Source organism: Hoplias malabaricus, chromosome X2 (genome assembly GCF_029633855.1).
Source record: "Hoplias malabaricus isolate fHopMal1 chromosome X2, fHopMal1.hap1, whole genome shotgun sequence".
In the NCBI taxonomy this organism is placed as follows: Eukaryota; Metazoa; Chordata; class Actinopteri; order Characiformes; family Erythrinidae; genus Hoplias; species Hoplias malabaricus.
This window is the reverse complement of record NC_089819.1, coordinates 39,854,164-39,876,714: the sequence shown is the minus strand read 5'-3', so window position 1 is coordinate 39,876,714 and position 22,551 is coordinate 39,854,164. Positions and strand designations below refer to the sequence as shown.

General features: G+C 37.2%; 1 protein-coding gene across 1 annotated transcript; it reads left to right on the top strand.

Moving 5' to 3' along the window:
- The first annotated feature begins 954 nt into the window (after positions 1-954).
- LOC136676707 (double-stranded RNA-specific editase 1-like) lies at positions 955-21,836 on the top strand. The gene is made up of 10 exons (XM_066653893.1): positions 955-1,051; positions 4,239-4,319; positions 8,174-9,096; positions 11,610-11,724; positions 11,996-12,164; positions 13,567-13,718; positions 16,087-16,255; positions 18,491-18,672; positions 18,839-19,017; positions 20,415-21,836. Exons 1-10 carry the CDS (start codon positions 982-984, stop codon positions 20,589-20,591), a joined length of 2,217 nt encoding a protein of 738 aa, XP_066509990.1. The 5' UTR covers positions 955-981; the 3' UTR covers positions 20,592-21,836.
- The last annotated feature ends 715 nt before the right edge of the window (positions 21,837-22,551 follow it).

Here is a 22,551-nt window from a genome sequence, read left to right as displayed (position 1 = left end):
TGCCTGAACAGTGAATGTATTGTCAGACAAGCTCTGTTTATTGGTTACATAAGATTTACAAGTCAAAACTTTGAAGAATGTGGAACATGATATAAATTGCTGCAGATAAATATTTGCAGTTAAAATATAAATTTAATCAAATCACACTGCAAAATACACTGAAACACTGAAAAATCTTGACATCCACACTACACTGAAACACTCGCACACTACACTTGTGTAATAGGAAGGTATTTTTCAGATGAACTGAGTGGGCTCAGTAGCACACAGGGAAATAATGTTTGATAAACTCCTGAGTTTGGAGGGTTTTTTTTGAGGAACGAACAAACATTTCCCTCTTTCAGTTTTTATCGGCCTGTACAGGTGACGGAGCAGGTGCTGAAACACTGATGTAAAGTGAATTAGAGACCCGAGTCAATGAATACAGGACACCCAGTAAACTCACAGCAGTGCTGTAATGGTGCTTATGACTGCGAACAACAATGGTGTGAGCGCTGTGGCTGCAGACCGTTGTGGGTTTACTGGGGTCCTCTGTAAAAATGAGAGGAGTGAATGTTTGTTCATTTTTTAAAAACCAAAAATCAAAGCCCAGGTGTTATTAAACTAATATTATTTCCCTCTGTGCTACTGAGCATGCATGGATCAGCATAGATTTTTCAATGTGTTACGCAAGTCTTTCAGTGTAGTGTGCACAGGTTTTTCAGTGAGTTGTGCGCAAGGGTTTCAGTGTTTTTTGCCCTAGATGGCCTCTCATAGCCTGTCATAGCCTCCTATAATTCAGTGCCTCTCTTTCTTTCTCTCTCTCTCTCTCTCTCTCTCTCTCTCTTTTCACCCTCCCCTCCCCTTTTTTACTCTGTCTTCTCTCTCTCTCTCTCTCTCTCTCTCTGTCCCCACCCCTTTCTGTTAATATATATTAGTATCATTCTGTTTGTGTCTGTGAGTGTGTGAGTTATGGCTCTCTCTCAATCTTGTGTGAGCAGCATGACTCTATTTTATTGTCTCATCCGGAGAACATTTAAACGAAGACGCAAGAAACGCTCTGAACGCAAAGGTAAAATCTACATGCTTGTGTCTGTGTGTGTGTGTGTGATGATATATATATATATATAAAATGTGTGTGTGTAATTCTACAATTTCCTTCGGCATCAGTGAAATGTTATATATGTATTATTCTGAATATATATAATCTAAATTAAGTTTATTAAGAATATACATGTTTTTTAAATTAAGAAGTTTGATTTTTGAGCAAAGCTCTACTACATTCTAACTAGGGGACTCCCTCAGCATTCATCAAGATTACAGATAAAGCAAAGATTTATTGATTAAATATAAGGGTACAGTCTATTGTCTAATATTAATCTTATACAGAATATCGCATAGTGTCGCTATTCTAATAAAAACATTTGTTTGTAACTGCACAGGAGAAGTGAAAAGTTAATATTGCTGGATTTTGCTCTGAGTATATTTGGAGCATTTTCGGTGTCAGTGGTCAGAAAGTTTAGCAATATTTGTTTTGCAGCATTTAGTTTAACAGAGGTACATTTGTTATAGAGAACATGGCAAAACTTCATAATAACACCTTTATAATAAGTTTTAAATCTGTAGTTGTAACACTCATCCACAAGAAATATATATTATTTGACCCTACTTCTCTTTCATGTTTTCTCTTTCTTCCTTTGCCTTCACTCTTACACTCCCTTCTTTCTCACTCTCTACTATATAACGCTTTCTCCTCCTTCTCTCTTCTCTCTCCTCTCTAAACCCCCCCCCCCCCCCACACACACACACCCAAATCTTTGGAATATAGTGTTAAAGGCTGATAGTAGGTTCAATTCTGAAGGTTTCTCATGTGTAAAGTTTAATCCTCTTCTTTGAACCAGTCTCCACTCTCTCTCTCACTTTAACATCTGCTCATCTGTCACCATGGTTACATCTCCAACGACTGTTTGAGGAGCAGCATTCCTCACATGCTGCCCATCACACATTATGTTTCTATTGGTCCTATTGGTAGATAAGGATTATATTTCTGTTATGACTGAAATACTTGAAGTTTAATATCTTTTATCACAGTAGTTAATTATCCAGTCTTATGCATACATATATATAGGTTAATACATTTGTGGACACACAATGACATAAAAAAAATGACACTTTGTATTTACCTAATTATTTTTGTCAGACGGTTCCATGAAATTAAATCATCTACATGCAGATGTATAATTTGACAATTAGTATGTTATTTAATTATATGTTTGGATGTAGAGGCTTTAATTACATGCAGCCTAGTCTTTTGTGTTTTGAGTGCTTCCAACATTTCTGCTTAAGTAATTTGTTATTACTTTACTGCAGTAACAGCTTCTACTACTATAGGAAGGCTTTATACCAAATGCTGATAGATATATTTTGTGGCAATTTATTGTTCAGCCATGAGAGCATCAGTGAGGTCAGTTCTGGAATGAAAACCTTGTTCCAACTCATCCTAAAATTAAACTTCAGGGAACCCAGTTCCATTGCTTCACAGACGAATACTTCAGGGGTTTTCCACAAATTTAGCCTACGCTTGACATTTAGCATGGTTGTAGGCTCATGTGCAGCTTTCACATATGAGAAAATGGAGATGAGAACACTCACCTGTATGTACCAACAAGATTTTTCTTAGGCTATTACCTCAATAATTAAGGTATTCATGTAGATAAATGTACCGCGACCCTGTATTGGAAACACAGTTACTGATGATGAAAGAATGAACGAATGTAAGTAAATTTGGGTTTGATGGAAATAAGCTGCTGGCATAGAATATTTACATACATTTTAATATGTTCCTTGCAGTTTTGTAGAAAATGAACAAGGTTTTGACTAAAATTGCCTAAAATTATTAATATTCATTCATTCATTCATTGTCTGTAAATGCTTATCCAGTTTAGGGTTGCTGTGGTTCTGGAGCCTTGTGTTAGGTCTGACACAAATCTGGGTGGGTTGTTTTATAGCTGTCTTTAAGCATTTGATGCCTCATCTCCAAAGCCTGGAGACTCTCTGGGTGGGTAGGATAGCCCTCCTTCTCCTCTCACCATGCACAAATACAAGGCAGTGTGGGTGTCTGTTAGTGGGCATACTAGATATAAACAGTTGGTGGTCTCCTCCAAGCATGTTGAGCTCCAGTGGCATTGTGTTAGCAGCAATTTGAAGAGAAGTCTTCACATGCCTCAGAGTACATATGTGTGATTGATGAGTCCTCATCTTCCAAGCTTGGTGCCACTGTGTTATTGGGGATGTCTGAGCTATAGGTTGTTGGTAATGAAAATAACGGGAAACATAAGAATTAATATAAATAAATAAGTAAAAGCTGCTGATTACAAAGTAAAATATATGTCAGACTTAGCTGTTGCGACTTCCAAATGAATATATGTTCATCTTTAGTGTTTCATTTGATAAATTTATCTTTGGGAAACCTTGAGAAATCATATGCTTCCTCTGCTTCTATTTAATGTTAAAACATAAGCCCAGGACTTAATGGCGACATTCACAAGCTCTGTTCTCTTGGCCTGAGCTCATCTCAGTTGGTCCAAGTGTCAGTGGATATCTGTGCTGTGATCAGATGAGTCCATGGTTTAGGTTTTTTTTTTCTTCAGAAAAAATAGATATTGGTTTCTCAAAGAAGAAATGGACTATCCAAATTATTATCAGCAAAAGTTGCTTAAGGTGAAATCTCTCATGGCATGGAGGTGCATTAATGCCCATACCATGTGTCTTGCATATGTGTGAATGTACCATGATGTGAAATCATATATTGGGATTTCAGAGAGACATGCGCTACCAAAGACTGCCAGGCCTCATTCTAATGTGCCACAATAGCATGGCTTCATAGACACAGAATCCATATGTGTATGTTGCCCTGTGAGGGTGTATTCCCGCCTTGCACCCAATGATTCCAGGTAGGCTCTGGACCCACCATGACCCTGAACTGGATTAGCGGTTACAGATAATGAATGAATGAAATATTTTATTTGTACCTTTGTTAGTTAAATATAGGTTCAAGTGGATTCACAAATCACAGATAGTTGTTTCTGAAATTGGGATGTGTACCTCATCGAAATTGCCACAGATATGAATTAATATGATTTAATTAATATGAATATGAATTAATATTCATTGCAGTCAAAATGAATTAGTGGTTATGAGTGATGTGTAACATCTATCTATCTATCTATCTATCTATATCTCTTTTTTTCTTTCTCCAGGTCGAACTTGTGTGAAGCTAAAAGGTCAACAGAAGTTTTTTGGCTTGAATGTGGAAGAAGAGGATACTATGAAGAGTATGAGTGAGTATGTTTGTTATTCTGTTTGTGTCTGTGCCATTTTCTCTTTCTCCTGCTTTTTTATCTAGGTGTCTTTCCTTGTCCTTTACTCTTTCTCTTTTTCTGTTTCTCTATTTCTGCTTTTTCTTCTTGTCACACCCATGTATTTTTTCTGCACTCAACCACATGAAACAGATTCAATTTGAAAACAAAATCAAACAAACATTAAAGCCTTATAGCATTAGCTCAGTTCTGTTTGAGTCTAAATCCTGGTTCAGCGCTGTGGTCAGCAGGCAGAATGGATGGGCCAGGATTAGTGGACCAGCCAGTGGTCCCTTTTTTATTTATTTGTGGAAAATGGAGGGATTGTCCTTGAAATAGAGACATGTCCCTCTATCAACCAACACAGGGGGAAGGAAGCACATTAATCCCTCTTTCCAAACACAAAAAGGCACATTGCCTGCATTTGAAAAAGAGAACTTCTGACCTTTTGACTTTGTCAGGAATGGATTTATGTTGTGTTTTGAATGGTGATGGGGGACTGACATATGCAGCTAAAGAGGGGATCTGGTTCCAACTGTCAAATAAGTTTTGAACAAATTATGTCTGATGATTTCAGACATTTCAGAGAAAATTTAATGCTGATTAGTTTTTCATCAGAACTGCTGACCATCCCAGAACATTATATATATTATGAGTCTTCAGGCAGATTCTTAAGGAATTGTAAATTAAGCAAATATATACCACAGAAGGCTTTAGATGTCAAAGCACACTCACTAAGTTACAACAGGTAAAGGGCTCTGGGAAACTTAATGCAAGGGTTAGAAGAATGAGGAAACTTTCAGGTTGAAATATAAACATGTTAACCAAATAGGCAAAGCTAAAGTATTGCCAAGCCTACTGGAAGGTTTAGCTGATACAGGAGTGGTGGTCCACCATTCTGCTTTGCAGTGTTGCTTGCACAAACAGGGGCTGCTCATGTAGTGCATGGGCTCTCTTTTGCAGATAGTGTGATTTCTGCTCTAGTCAGTGCCACGAATGTCCAGAGGAGTTTTTGGACTTGACGGAGAGGTCAAGACTGGTGGAAAAGAATTGCATTTTATGGACACATAATTTCTGTCATTTCTTCACATATGGCTGTCATTAATATTCAGAGTTATAAAAACAGATTTGTAAACCGAATATTTCTGTATATAATCGTCTATTTTGAGTTCTTGAAGAATTTCGCTTTCATTCCGCCTTTTCTCGGTTGCGCTTCTCTCAGTCTCGCTTTTGCCTCCAGAAGTTTCTCGCTTTTAGTAATGCATAGTTCGTCATAATGGCTTAGAGTCATTTTGCAATCAGGGTTAGGGTGGGCAGAATCTGCTGGGTGGGCAGGGCTTAACTTTAGCAGCCAATTACTGTCTAGATTCCAACACCGTCAAAAGCAAGAAACCTCTGGAGGCAATAGCGAGATTGAGAGAAGCGCAACCGAGAAAAGGCGTAATGAAAGCGAAAACGGATTCTTCAAGAATATTAAACTCAAAATAGACAATTATATACAGAAATATTCGGTTTACAAATCTGATTTTATAACTATGAATATTAATGAAAGCCATATGTGACGAAATGACAGATTTTAATCATTTTGATAATTTTGTGTCCGTAAAATGCCATTTTGTTTTATATAATTCTCAATATTAATGACAGTTTTCTCAAATATAAAATGACATTTATTGGTTATGGATTCTGTTTTTTGGTTCTTAGAACTTTAGAACCTATTTTGATGCCATAATGTACATTCAAGTTAATCTGTGAAAATCTAGCCAGCAATCTGCATTGTCACTCCTTTCAACCGCTTGCATAACTCAACCCGGACACAAAATAAATAAATTCTCTTTACCATTGTGTTAAGTTTGAACAAGATCTATGGTTCTGTCATGCGTATCTGAATTTCACTTTTGAATATTATTTTTTTTATTTGAATATTTGAATTATTTAAATATGTATTATGTATGTTTGAGTAACGTGTGTATGCCGTTTCATAAATAAAGGGCTGATGTGAGACAGCTCTGGAATTGGTGGCTGGGAGACAATGGCATTGTAATTGGTTAATACTATGTTCACTTACTCATTTAAAATTGTACTTTTCTTGGGGAGCCCAGCTGGTTCACCTCTGGCTTAGATTTGAATTTATGGATCTGTTTTTCTTAAATGTGAGAATAAAGTTTAAGTATAATGTGAGAAACACATAATATAAAAACAACATTGTTAAAATTCTTATTAATAAAATACTATATATATATATATATATATATATATATATATATATATATATATATATATATATATGGCAGCTACTTAGCTCCATGTGCTCCAGTTGTAACCTTATCACAGTGTCTCCTAGGGGCATTAACATTTGGCTTTTTATGCAGACAAGTTAGATATGAGTATTATTTAACAAAAAATGCATATATGAGAGAATATATGGAAATATATGGAAAAAGATCACACTGTAACACTAATGGTTAAAATTTTTCTTTGTGATGTTTTCCTTGGTATTAGCAGTCATTCTGTGTCCAGCTGTTTAGCCATTTATATACAGCTCTTTTTCCTTTTTAAATTAATAATTAACTTCTTATTAACCATAAATTACTGATAGAGTTAAATACTTCTAAATTAATGTTAATATAAGTTTTTAAATTATGGTGATTGTTAATTAAAATAATTTGTTTACCCTTCCTTTGCTTACCTTGTTTGTTTATATTAAGGGCTGCGTATCTGACCTTGAAAATCACCCTTCTACTCCCTCCCAAAGCCTTCTCTCTCTCTTTCTCCCTGTCTTTTATTGTTTCTCTCTTTGTTCGTCCTGGAGCACCAAATGGAGTAACCTAACGAGCTTTTGCTGCAGGATGTTATAAATGAGAATTTACACTTGGCTTTGGTAACTAGCACTTGGGATGTTGGTTTCTTTAAAAATGGACGTATTCTTGGACGCTGAGGTATTTGTGTTTTTTTTGTTGTTTTTTTTTTACTGTCCAATGTTCAAGCCTAATAAAAATGTTTTTATTGCCATTGCACAACATACAATGAAAACATTCCCTCACATATAACACATCTGAGGCAGTGTGCATGCACACGCGCACACACACACACACACACACACACACACACACACACACACACACACACAGTGCACTAGGAGCAGTGAGTACACACACACATACCTGAGAAGCGAGCAGCCATCCCCAGAACCCACAGCAGTTGGGGTTAGTTGCTTTGTTCAAGGGCACTTCAGCCATTGATGTTGAGGGAGAAAGCAATGCTGTTCCTATTACCCCAAATTTCTGGATAGCATGGGTTTGAATCTGGCAACCTTCCAGTCCCAATCTTGCTTCTGTAACTAATAAGCCATGGCTGCACCCATAAAGCATAGAATAAAAATGATCTGAAATTAAGATTTAAAACAAATATTTTTTAATGGAAAAAACTGTTAGGGGTCATGTGGTCAAGTTATTATATCAAACATCTACTTTAATATTGTGAAGCTGGCTTTACTTAGAGAAACTTCACCACTGAATTTGCATGAAGCAGATGTCTTGTGAAATTTGACAGTTAAGACAATGCATTAAAAATGTAAATATCATGCAGCCAGGCTTGAGTATAGTCTAAGATAACCATATGGCTTTATAGGTGATTTATAATAACCAAAAAACATTTTTCAGCCATCAGTTGTGTGTGTGTTGGGATATATCTGGTAATACTTTCTGGAATTGTTTTTAAAGAAACCCACATAATCTAGGCCTAGTTACAAAGGAGAGATAAACCTATCTCTAAATTTTGCATTTACAAGATCCTGCACCGAAGGCGTTGTAAGTTGCTCTCTCTGGGCATCACAGGTTCATGTGCCATCGATGTTAAAGAAAACCGCAATGTGGACAACCTCTCCTCCAAGGAGGGGCTTGGGGAGGGCCTGCAACTGGCCAATGGGAGCACGTCGGGCTCAGGCCGCAAGAGACCGCTGGAGGAGGGTAACGGTCATGCGCACTCCAAGTTCCGACCTAAGAAGCGCAAGAAAGCACCAGGGCCTGTGTTACCCAAAAATGCCTTGATGCAGCTCAATGAGATCAAACCTGGTCTGCAGTACAAGCTTTTGTCTCAGACTGGACCTGTCCATGCACCGGTTTTCGCTATGACTGTGGAGGTCAATGGTCAACTCTTCGAAGGCACTGGCCCAACCAAGAAGAAGGCCAAACTGAATGCAGCCGAAAAAGCTTTGCGATCCTTTGTTCAGTTTCCCAATGCTTCCGAGGCTCATCTGGCCATGGGGCGCACACTGACCATCAACACAGATTTCACTTCAGACCAAGATGACTTCCCCGACACTCTGTTTAACGGCTTTGAGACACCCATCCCTCCTGAAGATTCCTTCTGCCTGAATCCCAGCTCCAGCATGCCTTTGTCATACCAGGAAGAGTGTCCGCTGCCCATCCCACTGACCCACACTACACTGCTCCCCATGACCCCTGCCCTCACTGCACCACCTATTGGCCATGGCAAGAATGCAGTGATGATCCTCAATGAGCTGAAGCCAGGTCTCAAGTACGAGTTTGTGGCCGAGAGCGGTGAGAGCCACGCCAAGAACTTTGTGATGGCTGTGACCATTGATACCCACACTTTCCAGGGCTCCGGACGAAACAAGAAACTGGCGAAGGCCAGAGCAGCACAGGCAGCACTTTCTGGGCTTTTCAACATGCAGCTGGACCAGACTCCCTCCAGGCAGCCCATTCCTAGAGATGGACTACAGCTACACCTGCCACAGGTAAGAGCAATCATAACCAAGCCACACATACACGTACCATTTGCAACTTTTATACTTATGTATCACAGACCATGAACCCTATACTGTAGGGGTGCAATTTTACATACTCTTCAATTTCTTTTAATTCTATTGTGCTCTTGAGTAGGTCACAGTAATGAGTGTTTCTTTTGTTATGGATTATTAATGTAAAAATACTCTATATATTCACTGGTTTTACATTTTTTGCATCACTGGCTTTGTTTATCTAACACTTGTCCTTATAAAAGGATCTGCCAATCTTCATTAGTGCAGATATTAATTAAATCACAGTTTAATTGTGATTGAGGTGGCTTTCAAAAGGAGTCAGTCATTAAACCCTTAAGCTTTCTGTTTGCATTCATAGCATTTATTTACACATCAGATAATCCTGCCTCCCTAATCCCTCTATTTTCCTCAGTATAATGAGGCAGAGAAATAAACTAATCTTAATTAACATCAGAGACTTTCGAAGTGCTCAAACAGGGAAATGCATCACTGTCACTTTCCTGTCCACAATACACAGGATTTCCTTGTGTATGTTTGTGTGTGTCTGTGTGTGTTCTTTTTCATTTCCAAATTTACTCTCTTTTTTATTTCATTTGTTTAGTAGTGTGGGGGGGAAATGCAGAGGCATGTTTGCTTCTTAGGTTTTGCACTGGAGCTTCAAGATTAATGCAGATGTGAAATCTTATGTATACCAATTAGTATGATGAAAGTGGCCTTTCCTAAATTCACAAAAAGAGCTTTAATTGGAACAGAAATTTTGGCTTGAACCCACATAGACCCAAGCAGTTTCTATCTGAACCAAACATGTCACAAACAATCAAACATTTGAGTCTAAAACTGACAGAAGGCCAACTTTTTTTTATTGAACCTATCTGTAATCACCCAAACTGGCAAAACCTTTTATCTCAAAAATGGTAAGACAGTTACATCTTTTGACAATTGTTTAATGAAGATGATGCAAAGAAATTTCAGAAAATTAATGTCAATATCATGTAAGAATGTAAATGTAAAAAAAGTTTTTAAACTATTTTTGACTATACTATGTTAAAACCCTTTTCAGTATATTTGCACATTCATTTAGGAATTAGGAATGCTTTGTACCCCACAAATATGAAACAGCACGTGTGAATTAGCTGTATCTCCTGCACATGCTGCACAGGTACCGCCTCGTGTATAAAGCTCATGGAGCATTTTCCGCTGTGAGAACAGATTGGACACAGGACCACCCACTAAGGGACCTCCCCAGACCTGATACTTTGGAGCTTCGGAGCACACACACACAGGACAAATCGGGAGTCATTACCAATCTGATCTCTAACATTAAATAGCACACATACAGACAGTACTTGTCTTGCACACAGGCTTTAATATCAACATATAAACCTACCAATGGCATAACAGCTAGCTCAAATTCAAACAATGGACAGTGGTTGAGTGACAACCTGCAATGTTTGCTTGCTTGATTAAAAAAAAAAATCCTCAGATAGCTAGTGATCTGTGCCTCAGAGTAGCAGAAATGAGGACTGCTGCTAATAATTGTATTGTCTTGGTGTCAAGTGATTAAGTCTATAAATCCTCATCTGAACTACTTACTGGAGCCACCACACCCCAGACAGTTAAACTGTAACTGGTATTACATGTGTGAGTGAGAGACATGTAGGGATTGCTGTATTTTTATTGTTAAAATATGGTGTTCAGTCATTTACTTTGTACTGTTTTAACATTTTTTCACCGAGGACAAACTTCGATTTTTATATAATAACAACAAAAAATGACTTTTTAATCTTAATTTTTAGGGACGCTGGGACCCAATTTAGGGTTACTTGTGGAATGCATTTGAAGTCTTGATGCCTTTCTGTAAAACTGCTTTGCCACAATATAATTTTTAAAAAGCACTATATAAATACATTTTGATTTGATATAAATACATTATATTCTAGAAGCCTTTATATCACAGCAGAACATTGCTTTTTTGTGTTCTGATGAGGTATCAAGCTCTGGAATACTCATCCCATTTCACAGGGCAAGATTTTAACCACTACACATTGTAACTCAGTTCCAAGAGGCAAGATAACACTCAAATGCAAGGGGGTACAATTAAAAAAACAGGATTCACCCTTAAATTGCTTAAAACAGACTCAACAAGAACCCCGTTTCTCGCTGCTTCGTGTCCAGGTATGGGATGAGCAGTGGCTCATCATCATTTAAAGAATCAGTCACTGAAACCAGCCATTCTAAACAGGGTTGTTAGCAGTGCTGTGTTGTTTGATCCGTGTGGTACTTTGACCAAGGAATGACACAAACATTTCATTAAGACCCCAGATCTGTGTTAACTTGTGGAAATGGGTACAGTGTGTCACCTTTAATCATTCTTTTGGCTTTTAAGGAATGCAGTGTTGTATTATCAATGTGTGTCTTGCGAATGGTTGTAACTCTCTCTGTGTGTGTGTGTGTGTGTGTGTGTGTGTGTGTGTGCGTGTGTGTATCAGGTTCTGGCTGATGCTGTATCTCGGCTGGTTGTGGATAAGTTCAGTGAGTTGACGGACAACTTTACTTCACCTCACGCTCGACGGAAAGTTCTTGCAGGTGTTGTCATGACGACAGGTACATGCCTCTCTCAGCCTCCACATTAAAATAACTCTTACTGTAAAGCTACTGTAGATACTTAACACATACCCTTTGTGCTTTGTTCTTGTTCCTAAAATATTATGTAGTGTATCATATTCTAATTAATGTTTAAGTCCACATTGTATATATTTTATTACATATAAAATAAGCATTTAAGATACATGTAATGTATGTGTATATGTATGTGTATAAACATGTAGGACAATAGATCTAAATGTCCAAACTCTTTTTTGTACCTGTTGGATAGGTATAGATGTGAAGGATGCTCAGGTGATCTGTGTTTCTACGGGAACCAAGTGCATTAATGGGGAGTACATGAGCGACCGGGGATTGGCTCTAAACGACTGTCATGCAGAGATCATCGCACGCAGGTCACTCATCAGATACCTGTACAGTCAACTGGAGCACTTCCTCGGGTTTGTCAGCACACAGGATAATGCATAATAAATACACAAAATATTCAAATGTTTTTGGCTACCTGCTCATTCCATATATAGGGAGTTGTTCCTCTTTGCTTCATTAACAGCTTCCACTCTTCTGGGAAGTTTTTATACTAGATGTTGGAACATTACTTTTGAGTATTTGATGGCATTTAGTTACATAAACATTAGTAAAAAGTAACATTTTGTATCTCACAATATTGTCAATATTGTATCTCACAAAGTAGCCTTATTAACTTAAGAATGGCAGAAATTCAGTCATTGCTACTACTAGAATCCCGGCTGCAGAAACTTCACTATGTAAATTTGGGAGGAGGGTAGGAATCTACCCACCTTCCTCTCTCCCTCCCCTTGCCCCTCAGGACAGTGCTGTAAAATTGAATTACACTCTGCAACTGTAGGGGTGTCCAAAAGCAAAAATATAAATTCTTACCCAGTGTTCCTCTACACTTCAGAGCACCCCTACCATTTTGTATTTCTTTGAAAATTATGTCAAGTCTGTGTTCAGTACTGAATGTGTCAAAAATGTCTGCACTTTAATGGAGCTCAATTCAATCATAAGGGTATCTACAAATTTTAGGACATAACCTCTATCACTAATATTGCACCATTTGGTTTTAATTGGTTTTCACAGTTTTACAGCTTTAAAACTAAAGAAGCAAACTTCCCAGCAAAGACTCCAGAAATATCTTTGCTGATCAACTACATCAAGGTTGAGAGTGGAAAACTGTACATATGATTTTATGGCAAAGTATACATTTAATGTGTGTAAACTAGGTCCAAAACCCCAATGGCCACATTCCCAAGTGTGGAAACTTGACTTTAAAAGCCAGTCTCACCAAGCATTGAACTGGAACTGTGTTCTCTAGATTCTATTTGAGATGTGGATTATGGAAAGTTTATTCTCTCTCTCTCTCTCTCTCTCTCTCTCTCTCTTTCTGTGTGTGTGTAATTGGTGTCATGGCTTGTTTGAGTGGTCTGTGTGTTAAATAGTGATTGATTGATTGGTTTGATGGCTGACAGGGCATGGACCCTTCTGCTCATTTTCAGCTGCAGAGTTCATTTTCTGCCCATTTCAGCAGCTCTAACCAGATCAGTGTGTGCATGTGTGTGTGTTTGTGCGTTGCAAGGTAACAGCTGGGATTTTCACAAGCTACTTCATGCAATTCTTGAGTCTTTATCTCAGTCTTCAACAGATTGTAATTGAAATCATCCAGGTTCTGGTGAATGAAATATTGTAAATGCTGCGCTGAAGAGATATTATACATGAAAAAAAATGTTATACTTTTTAGGCAGAAATAGATTTATTTAATATAAATAAGAATTTAAAATGTAGTCACAGTGTGTTGAGTTATTTGTTTGTGTGTGTGTTTTGCAGTAACAGTGCTGAGGATCATGCAAAGTCTATATTCTGTCGCTGTGAGCCATTCGGTTACCAGTTGAAGGAGGGAGTTCAGTTCCACCTTTACATCAGCACATCACCCTGTGGAGATGCTCGCATCTTCTCTCCACACGAGGCTGCCGTAGATGGTGAGTATCAGAAATACTTTAATATCGTTCAGCTAAATTCAGTAAAGTTCCTTGAAATTCATCTCCTTTAGCAAATTTCCACCAACGAGCCTCGAACACAGTGATATTGAGCTGGACATTTACAATGTTTCATATGAGTAAATAAATAAATAGGAAATAAAACAGGAACATGCCCCATTTGTGTGTGTTTCTGGGGCTGAGTTTGGCTGTGTTTGGCATGTTGGTCAGAGCCACGGCTCTGCATTACGTTTCTCTGCTGTTCACAAGTTCAGCGGGATGGCTCGGAACTCAGCAACATTTACACATCTCACTCTAATTTAACAAAAATAAAACAATGACTCTGACAGTTTATCTGTGGCTTTGGCACTGTATGTAGCCACAGTGATGCCCCCTCACTGATGACATATCCTTGGTTCCCCTCTAAACGTGCAGAAACGCAGGCCAGTTCAATGGAAAGAACCAAGGTTCCAGGAATGGAACTTGTTAAAGAACAAGAGTTCTTTTGGTGGATAAGCACTACATTTCCATCCTGTTTTGTTCAAGTGACATTCATTTAGTTCAGTACTGATATATTCAGTTTAATTCTGTTAGTTCCTTTCAATATAATTCACTTAATTTAAAATGGCTTCATATTAAATCAGTTCAGTCCAGTTTAATTCAGTCCTCTTCAATTGAATTCAGTTTAATTAACTACAGTTCAATATTTTTAGCTTTAATTTCAGTAAGATCTTTGTGTTTAGAAGAACACTAGGTAAGATATTAGTTTTTTGCTACTGGGGCTCCCCCAGTATAATTAAATTTTATAACATTGTATTGAAATCAATTCAGAGAAGGAAGGAGGGAGCATGGTTTCCTACCATCCTCCAAAAGTTACATAAGTTTCTGCAGTGCTGATCCCAGAGTAACAGCAACAGAGGCTCTGTTTTCCCTACAGCTCAGTGGTGCAAAGTTTTTAAAGCTGCAATTTTAAACAAAAAATTTTACATAGTGTTCCTTTAATTTAGATCAATTTATTTTAACTTCTTTCAGCTGATCTATGTTTAAATGAGTTCTGTTTAATTCCATTTATTCTACTTCAGTTATTTATTTCACTTTCTGTTAATCATAAATTAGAAAATAACAATAATCTGAAGTAATGAAGCAATGAATTAAAAAGATTTTTTATTCAAGAATACGTTATGGGAATGTGGTTAATTTAGGTAAAAACCTTTAGCTCAAACTGAAATTATGAATTTGTAGTGGAAATATGTGCACACTTTTTCATTACATGTAGAAGAAGACAGTTGTTATTGTCTGTGTGCTCACACAGAAATCAATCTGGATTATAAGAAAACCTCTGAGGCCCCAGTGCTGAGAATGTGTGATTAGCTTTGTCGCGACATAATACCTGGCCTGACGGATACACTGAAAACGAGAAAAAGCTCTGGTCTGTATCTGGATGCTAATCTTCTGCTGATAGTGTGATATATCTGACGCAGATGTCTCCCTGTGTCGTAGTCGTCTCTGTTGAACAATAGGCACGTTAGCCAAGCTGCCACATCTGCTGAAACGAGAATAAAATAATAATCTGATTAATCTTATAATGTTTTAGCTGCTTTTATATGATAGGGATTGGACTTCTCATTTTGTTCTCATTTACTCACCATGGGAAAGATGTAAACAGATGTTGTATTTAGGGCTGTCCATGTTAATACGTTGAAACGTGATTCTTCTGGAAATGTTAATACATTTTTAATGCAAATTAATCATTTTAACAACATTTTACCATAATTAATTCATTTTACAGAGCCTAGTGATGTTATAGCAGGTTTGAAAATTTGAAAATTATAATAAAGTAAAAAGTAGGGTTACTTTTATGGTTTGTCATGCATATCTCTCTACACATTTATTTGTTGTATCTCCCTTTCATAAAAACAAGGAAATACTACCATTTTAACTCATGATTAATCTTCATTAATCACAGAATGTCACTGTGATTAATGCAATTACAATTCTTAATCAATTGACTCCACTAGATATATAATTTTAGTGAGTGAACCCATTTTCCATTTCCTCCGTTGAGAGGAGTAGCAATCCATAACTAATCATCCAGTTATAGTCTTGTGGCTGAATAGCATCAAATACTTAAAGCAATGTTTCAGAGTATAGTATAAAGACTTCCCAGAACAGGGGAAGCTGTTGCTGCAGGAATACAAATCTATGTATAATAGCCATCATTTTAGAAGGAACAGTGTATATAGGATCTGGTGTTTTAGAATAGGAGGAATGTTGCAGTGCTGTAGGTCTTCGGAAACTGAAAGTTGGGTGCATCTCTATTTTAAACCATCACTGATGTGGAATGTGTTTTCTTTTTCATTTCTCTGTCCAGATCAGGGTGACAGGCATCCGAACAGAAAAGCCAGAGGGCAGCTCCGGACCAAGATTGAATCTGGAGAGGGAACAATTCCAGTGCGAGCCAGCAACACCATCCAGACCTGGGATGGAGTCCTTCAAGGAGAGAGACTACTGACCATGTCCTGCAGTGACAAGATTGCCAGGTATGGTCATTTATTCTCCCCATGCAATTATACACAATATGCCCTTTTTAGAACCCCCTCCTCTGCAGCTCGATGTTGCTGATGTCCGTTTAGCTTATCAGCTCATGCCAGGCTCATAATTTTTGGCAAAGTATGTAATTGCAATATTTCTTATGATTTTGTTTTCATCTTCCCCATTTTCAGCAAAAGATGGTCTACAGTTTGTAACTGCATATCTATATAGTAGACATATATTTGGGCAAAAGTATGTGGACATTTCTAAATTCAACTATTTTTTTAATGAATGCTATTAAAAGCATTTGGCAGTTTCTACTCTTCTGGGATGGATATAGGCTACATGCAAGAACATTGCTGTGAGGATCCGATGGCACTGGTGAGGTCAGGTACTGAAAGTTCTGGATCTGAAACACCACTGCGACTTGTGGAGCATTAGCTCTCCCACAGTTCCACGCCAACCCAGCACTAATGGCAATTTTATTGGGCATAATGACCTTTGGCTCTTGTGTTCCATTTTATGCTAATTCGTAGAGATTATACAAATTGTGTGTTGCACAATTCAATACATGTGTAATCAAATTTAAAACTGCTAAACTCATTCGTAATAAGGGGTGTCCACAAACATTTGCATATATAGCAGACATAGCTATCATGTCCTATACTAGCAGGAGCATCCTAAGGAAGCAGAGTGGGTAATTTAAATACTTGCGTTAGAACTTTCTCCAGATTTATTTTTCACCATAAACAGCCACTGATTGGTGACTTTTTTCAGTGATATCAGGATGTTTTTAAAGCTGGCAGGTGGGCATGCTTTAGGCATCATGATCCTTCATCAGTACAGCCATACAGCTGTTTCATGTGCATACAAACACACATACACACACACACACTCACGGTGATTGGTATTCAGGAATTCACTGCTGACTTCAGGTGGTCTGCTATTTCCACCCTCCTCTTTGATTACACTTCTGGGGTGAAGTCAGACCCCTCAGTCTCTAAACACACACACACATTTGTTTTTGTACCTTATCAGTACATAGGGTTTTGTATATACATCTATGTAGCTAAATGTAACAATTGGTTGTATTGCGTATATATATATATATATATATATATATATATATATATATATGTATATATACATATATATATTAAATTTGAATGAGAGTTAACAAATAGTTTTCCACACAGTTAGTTACACACACTCCTATTGCATGAGAACTGTCTGCTCTTATCTGTAATAATTATAGGGTTCTTTAATAAAAATACAAGACTTTGACTGGGCTACTGTAAAATCTTAATTTCACTAATTTGGAGACATTCAGAGAACTTATTCTTGTGCTTATGATAATTGTCTTGCTGAAAAATTCTATCCTGAAAGTGTATGAAAACACAAACACAGCCCTGGTACTGCGTTATATTTTCTCCTTTTCCACAGATTTTATACTCTAGTACTTTCTGAAAGTAGCTGATTGGCCAAGCCAAAAGCTCTAATGGTCCAATCACTTACCATCTTCTCAGAGCATGCCCCCCCATGTCACCTCCATTAAAGGCTGATTACAGCTTTGATTACAGCTTTTACAGAAGCAGTGAACCTGCTGAGATTGTTCTCTGACTTACTCTCTCTCTCTCTCTCTCTCTCTCTCTCTCTCTCTCTCTCTCTCTCTTTCTCTCTCTCTCTCACTCTCTTTCTCTCTCACACTCACACACACACACAAACCCATATACTGCAATACACACACAGCAAATGTCCTGTTTAATCACTGAAAAAAAACATGATCTTTAAGTATATAGTCCCCTTAGTGAGTGGAAGCTTAACAGAGAATAGTTTAAGTAAATGTTAAAGTTTAAGATTAATTTGAATATAATTTCCCCTAAACTAATGTGGCAGAGGGGAGGGGAAATGAAAATAGGTAGAAAATGTTCTTGAGAAAATAGGAACTGGTGTCTCACCAAAACTGTTCCTATCAGAATCCCAAAGATGTGGAGCTGTAGAGAAGCAGGAAATAGTCACAAAAGGAGAGAATCCAAGAAAAAAAAAGTTACTGGAGCTCTCAAAAAATGGGCTGACACCAGGGCACAAACATCAATGTTATTTTTGTTTTTAGTTATTTGGCCATTACATTTAGAGAGTGACAAACAATTTAAACATCTCTGAAATGACATGATGCTAATGCATGGTATGTAAACTATCTTCCTGTCTCTTCATCTATCTCTATCTATTGCTTTCTGTCTCAGGTGGAATGTAGTAGGGGTGCAGGGTTCCCTGATGAGCTATTTTTCAGGACCCATCTATTTCTCCAGCATAATCCTGGGGAGTTTGTATCATGCAGACCACCTGTCTCGTGCCATGTACCAGCGCATAGCAGATATAGAGGAGTTACCTCAGCCCTTTAATCTCAACAGACCACTGCTCAGCGGTAGGACCACCCATAATGCAAAAAACACTTTTTCCTATTTGCATATCTCAGTGAGTCCTACACTTCCCAAAGCAACCTCCATGTACAACTGGTTACTAACTGTATAGAATAACAATGTAAATTTATCTCTTTTTTTTCTCTCTCGTTTCTAAATGTCTTTCTGTAGGTATCAGTAATGCTGAGGCCAGGCAGCCAGGTAAAGCTCCCAACTTCAGTGTGAACTGGACAGTTGGAGATCAGGGGTTAGAAGTAATTAATGCCACCACAGGGAAAGATGACCACGGACGGCCATCTCACGTCTGTAAACATGCATTGTACAGCCGCTGGGTTCAACTACACACAAAGGTGCACATTAAACCTTAATTCTAGTTCTATGAAAGATTTTATATTAACTTTATCCCATTCAACTATAAATCTCATTTCTAGAAAAGTTGGGATGTATTCTCATTTTTTAATTCACTTGAACTTGTATTTAACAGATAAAAACACAAAGAAAAAAATATTCAAATATGGAATGGCATATTTCAAGAATGGCAAATATTTCAAAATGTAATCAAATTTAGAAACTGAGACACAAGAACAACTGGAAAAAAAGACATGTTTTCCACTGTGTTACATCACCATTTGTAAACATGTAGATATTTTCCTCTCCCACAAATACGACTTAACAGTTACACCTTTACAAATTCCTCATTGCAGGTACACAAATCCATTTCTACAGGTTTGCAACTCCTGAAGAGATTTTTTCTGTGACAGATTTACAGATTCACATGTGTGACTATATATACCTACAAACTGTTGCCTGATTCTCCTCTCCATGATGTACCACAGGTGTGAGAGTGCAGGCAGGCCAGTCAAACAAACACATTCTGTTTCTATGGATCCACATTATCGTAGCACATGCAGAATTAGGCCTGGAAGAAGCTAGATCTTGCTGAAATAACCATTGACTTCCCAGGATCAGACATTGTCCTGATGATAGCATATGTCTTCTGTTGCAATGAAAATGCAATGTTCTTCTGTTGTTTTTGAACTGTTTGACAATCCTCTCACAAAGTGTAACACAAAGTGGAGAGCCAAAAATCAGGTTTGAGTGTGCCTTTCTTCGAAGCTCAGTAACTATACTTATACCAGTTACCAATTTACCTGCCTATTCAAATGTATCTTGAATATTCTATAAAACTTTTAGTCTTATCCTGCCTCTGTTCCAACCTTTGGAGTGTGTTGCAAGAAGCAACTACAAAAAAAAATTCAGGAAAACACCATGGAGAGGGCACCAGTCCTTCACATGGCGACACACACTCACACATTCATACCTATGGACAGTTCAGTGTCCCCAATCCACCTACCAACGCGTGTTTTTGAACCATGGGAGGAAACTGGAGAACCCGCAGGAAACCCACACGGACACAGGGAAAACACAAAAAAAAAAAATTTATATTCCCAAAATTATAATTTTTTCTTTGTGGTTTGCCAATAACAAAAGCTATGTGTGTATAATGCTCACTACCATTGGACTGTGGAGCAGTGGAATTGCTTTCTCCAACATGTAATCATCCAACATCAGTACCTGACCTCACTAATGATCTTGTGGCTGCCATAACAGCAATGTTAAAACATTTAATTTAAAAGAGGAGTAAAAGTTGTTTCTCTCTCTCTCTCTCTCTCTCTCTCTCACTCTCTCTCTTTACACACACGCACAACACACATGTTCTTCCTATATATTTCTTTTTCTCTCTCAGCTCTCCCAAACAATGAGGATCAGAGGGGAGAATCCAGCGTCATATCACGAGGCCAAACAAGGAGCAGTGGAGTATCACCATGCCAAACAGACTCTGATTAAAGCCTTCCAGAAATCAGGCCTTGGAGCCTGGGTCAAAAAACCCATCGAACAGGACCAGTTCTCTCTCAACCCTTGAGAAAGAGTATGAGAGAGAGAGAAGAAAAAGGAAACTGCATGGAAGGACTGTTTCAGCTCATCATTTCAGGTTGTTTTAAAGGAGCAAACATGTTTTCCCCACCAGAAAATTGCAAAAAACACCAACTTGAATTAACCAGCCAATACTCCATTAAGTGGATGCCCACATGGGGACAGCCATGTTTAAAACAGTGTTCAGTTCTGATTCATCCAGAATAAATCCAGAAGAAGAATCACTGGATAAAATGTCAGACTGCTCCTTTAACAACACATTCCCTGTTTATGACATGTATGTTTTGTGTTTGCTACTGCTACTGTTTGTTTATATATATATAATAACAATAATGAAAATTAAGTTTCTATAATGGTCGTTTAATAAAGAAAATGAAAATAACCCTGAACATTTGAAGAATCTTTTGCATGATTAAATGGTTCTATATGGCACCAAAATTGGTTCTTCTGTTGAAATTAGCTTGACATCATGAAAATAGAGAAACCACCTTTGGTGCCATATAGAACCCTTTTCTGAAACTATATAAAACCATCTAGCACATTCTCCATCAACCTGAAGAACCCCTTCACGATGCAAAGAAAACTTTAATCATGCAAATTGTCCTTCTTGTGTTCAGGGTTCTATTTGCTCTATCTCCAATTTTTCAATTTCATTTAAATACGGCTGTTGCTCTTTAACTTAACTTCTTTTTTTTTTTTTTGGAGAACGAAGATGTATTGCTTCCATTGTGTGCTTTTCTGTGTTATTTTATATATTTTGTACTAATGTGTTGTTAAAAAGCTACTTTCAGTTCATGTCCAGACACAAGGTGTTTTTTGCCAGAGTTTTGTTTGTAATAGAAATTATTTTGCAAAGTTAACAAAGTAAACAAAAGTATGTCAGAAAATTTAAGTGTTTTCAGTAAATATTGTGTAGCATCTTCCTTAATATTTGTTTATTTTGTTATTATTTTATGTTGTTATTTTACCAAATTACCTCATCATATTACATTACTTTTAACACCTGCATTTTTAACTGCTTATTCCTCTTCGGAGAACTGAATGTCTAAACAATTCCCTTTAATATATAGGATTTGTAAAGATTAGCATTTGAAAGAATGGGGGAAATTACAGTCCAGCCTAATACATGCTTACAATTTGCTTTATTTCCAAAAAGAACTATGAATTAAAATTCCCTAAATTACATGCCCTTATTATTTATTTTTAATTATTATTTCACCCAGTGGGTGTTAACATGGCTTTAAATTGATTTTGTTATTAAAGACTCTACTGCAATTCTAAACAGTCTTTTAATCATGTTTGTTATTTGTCTAATTATTTGTCTATATTAATGTAGTTGAATCATATATATAGTAATTATGTATTCATTTACCCATGTACTTATGGGTTTCTATACGTACATCCTCTGGGTGCTCCGGTTACGGGAGTGTACGGGTGTGGGTGTAGGCTCCAGACTAACCACCACACTTAACTGGATAAGTGGTTACAATATGAATTAATGCATTAGGTTAATTGATAATTATTTATTTCACATATATTTTGGCAATCTCCAACGGTCTATATAGGGCAGTCATTTTCTAAATCTAGAATTTATAATAAATAAATAAATAAAAATTAAGAAGAAACCTATTTTGTCCCATAGGGTATAGAGGACAACTCTCTGTACCCTATGGGACAAAATAGGTTTCTTCTTAATTTTTATTTATTTATTTTTTGCACTGGAGTTATCAGGCAAATGCCTAACAAGAAACAGAAGCTAATATGTGTAGTGTTAGCATAATGCTAAAGTTCTCACTTGTCTCATTTTGTGATGATTTGTTCAGTAATTTCTAATAGAGTATTACTATTATTACCTATGTTTTCTGGCATACTGTTAGCTATAAAAATGTATGTATTAAAAAATATTATATTATAAAAATATTGCTCAGTAGATCCAGATCTGTCCAGAT

Bases quoted from the DNA above. Each gene is read 5' to 3' on its own strand.
- LOC136676707 (XM_066653893.1), top strand. From the start codon at position 982: ATGACTCTATTTTATTGTCTCATCCGGAGAACATTTAAACGAAGACGC. The intron at 12,165-13,566 runs GTTTGTCAGCAC...TGTGTTTTGCAG, and splicing joins CAACTGGAGCACTTCCTCGG to TAACAGTGCTGAGGATCATG. The intron at 18,673-18,838 runs GTAGGACCACCC...GTCTTTCTGTAG, and splicing joins CAACAGACCACTGCTCAGCG to GTATCAGTAATGCTGAGGCC.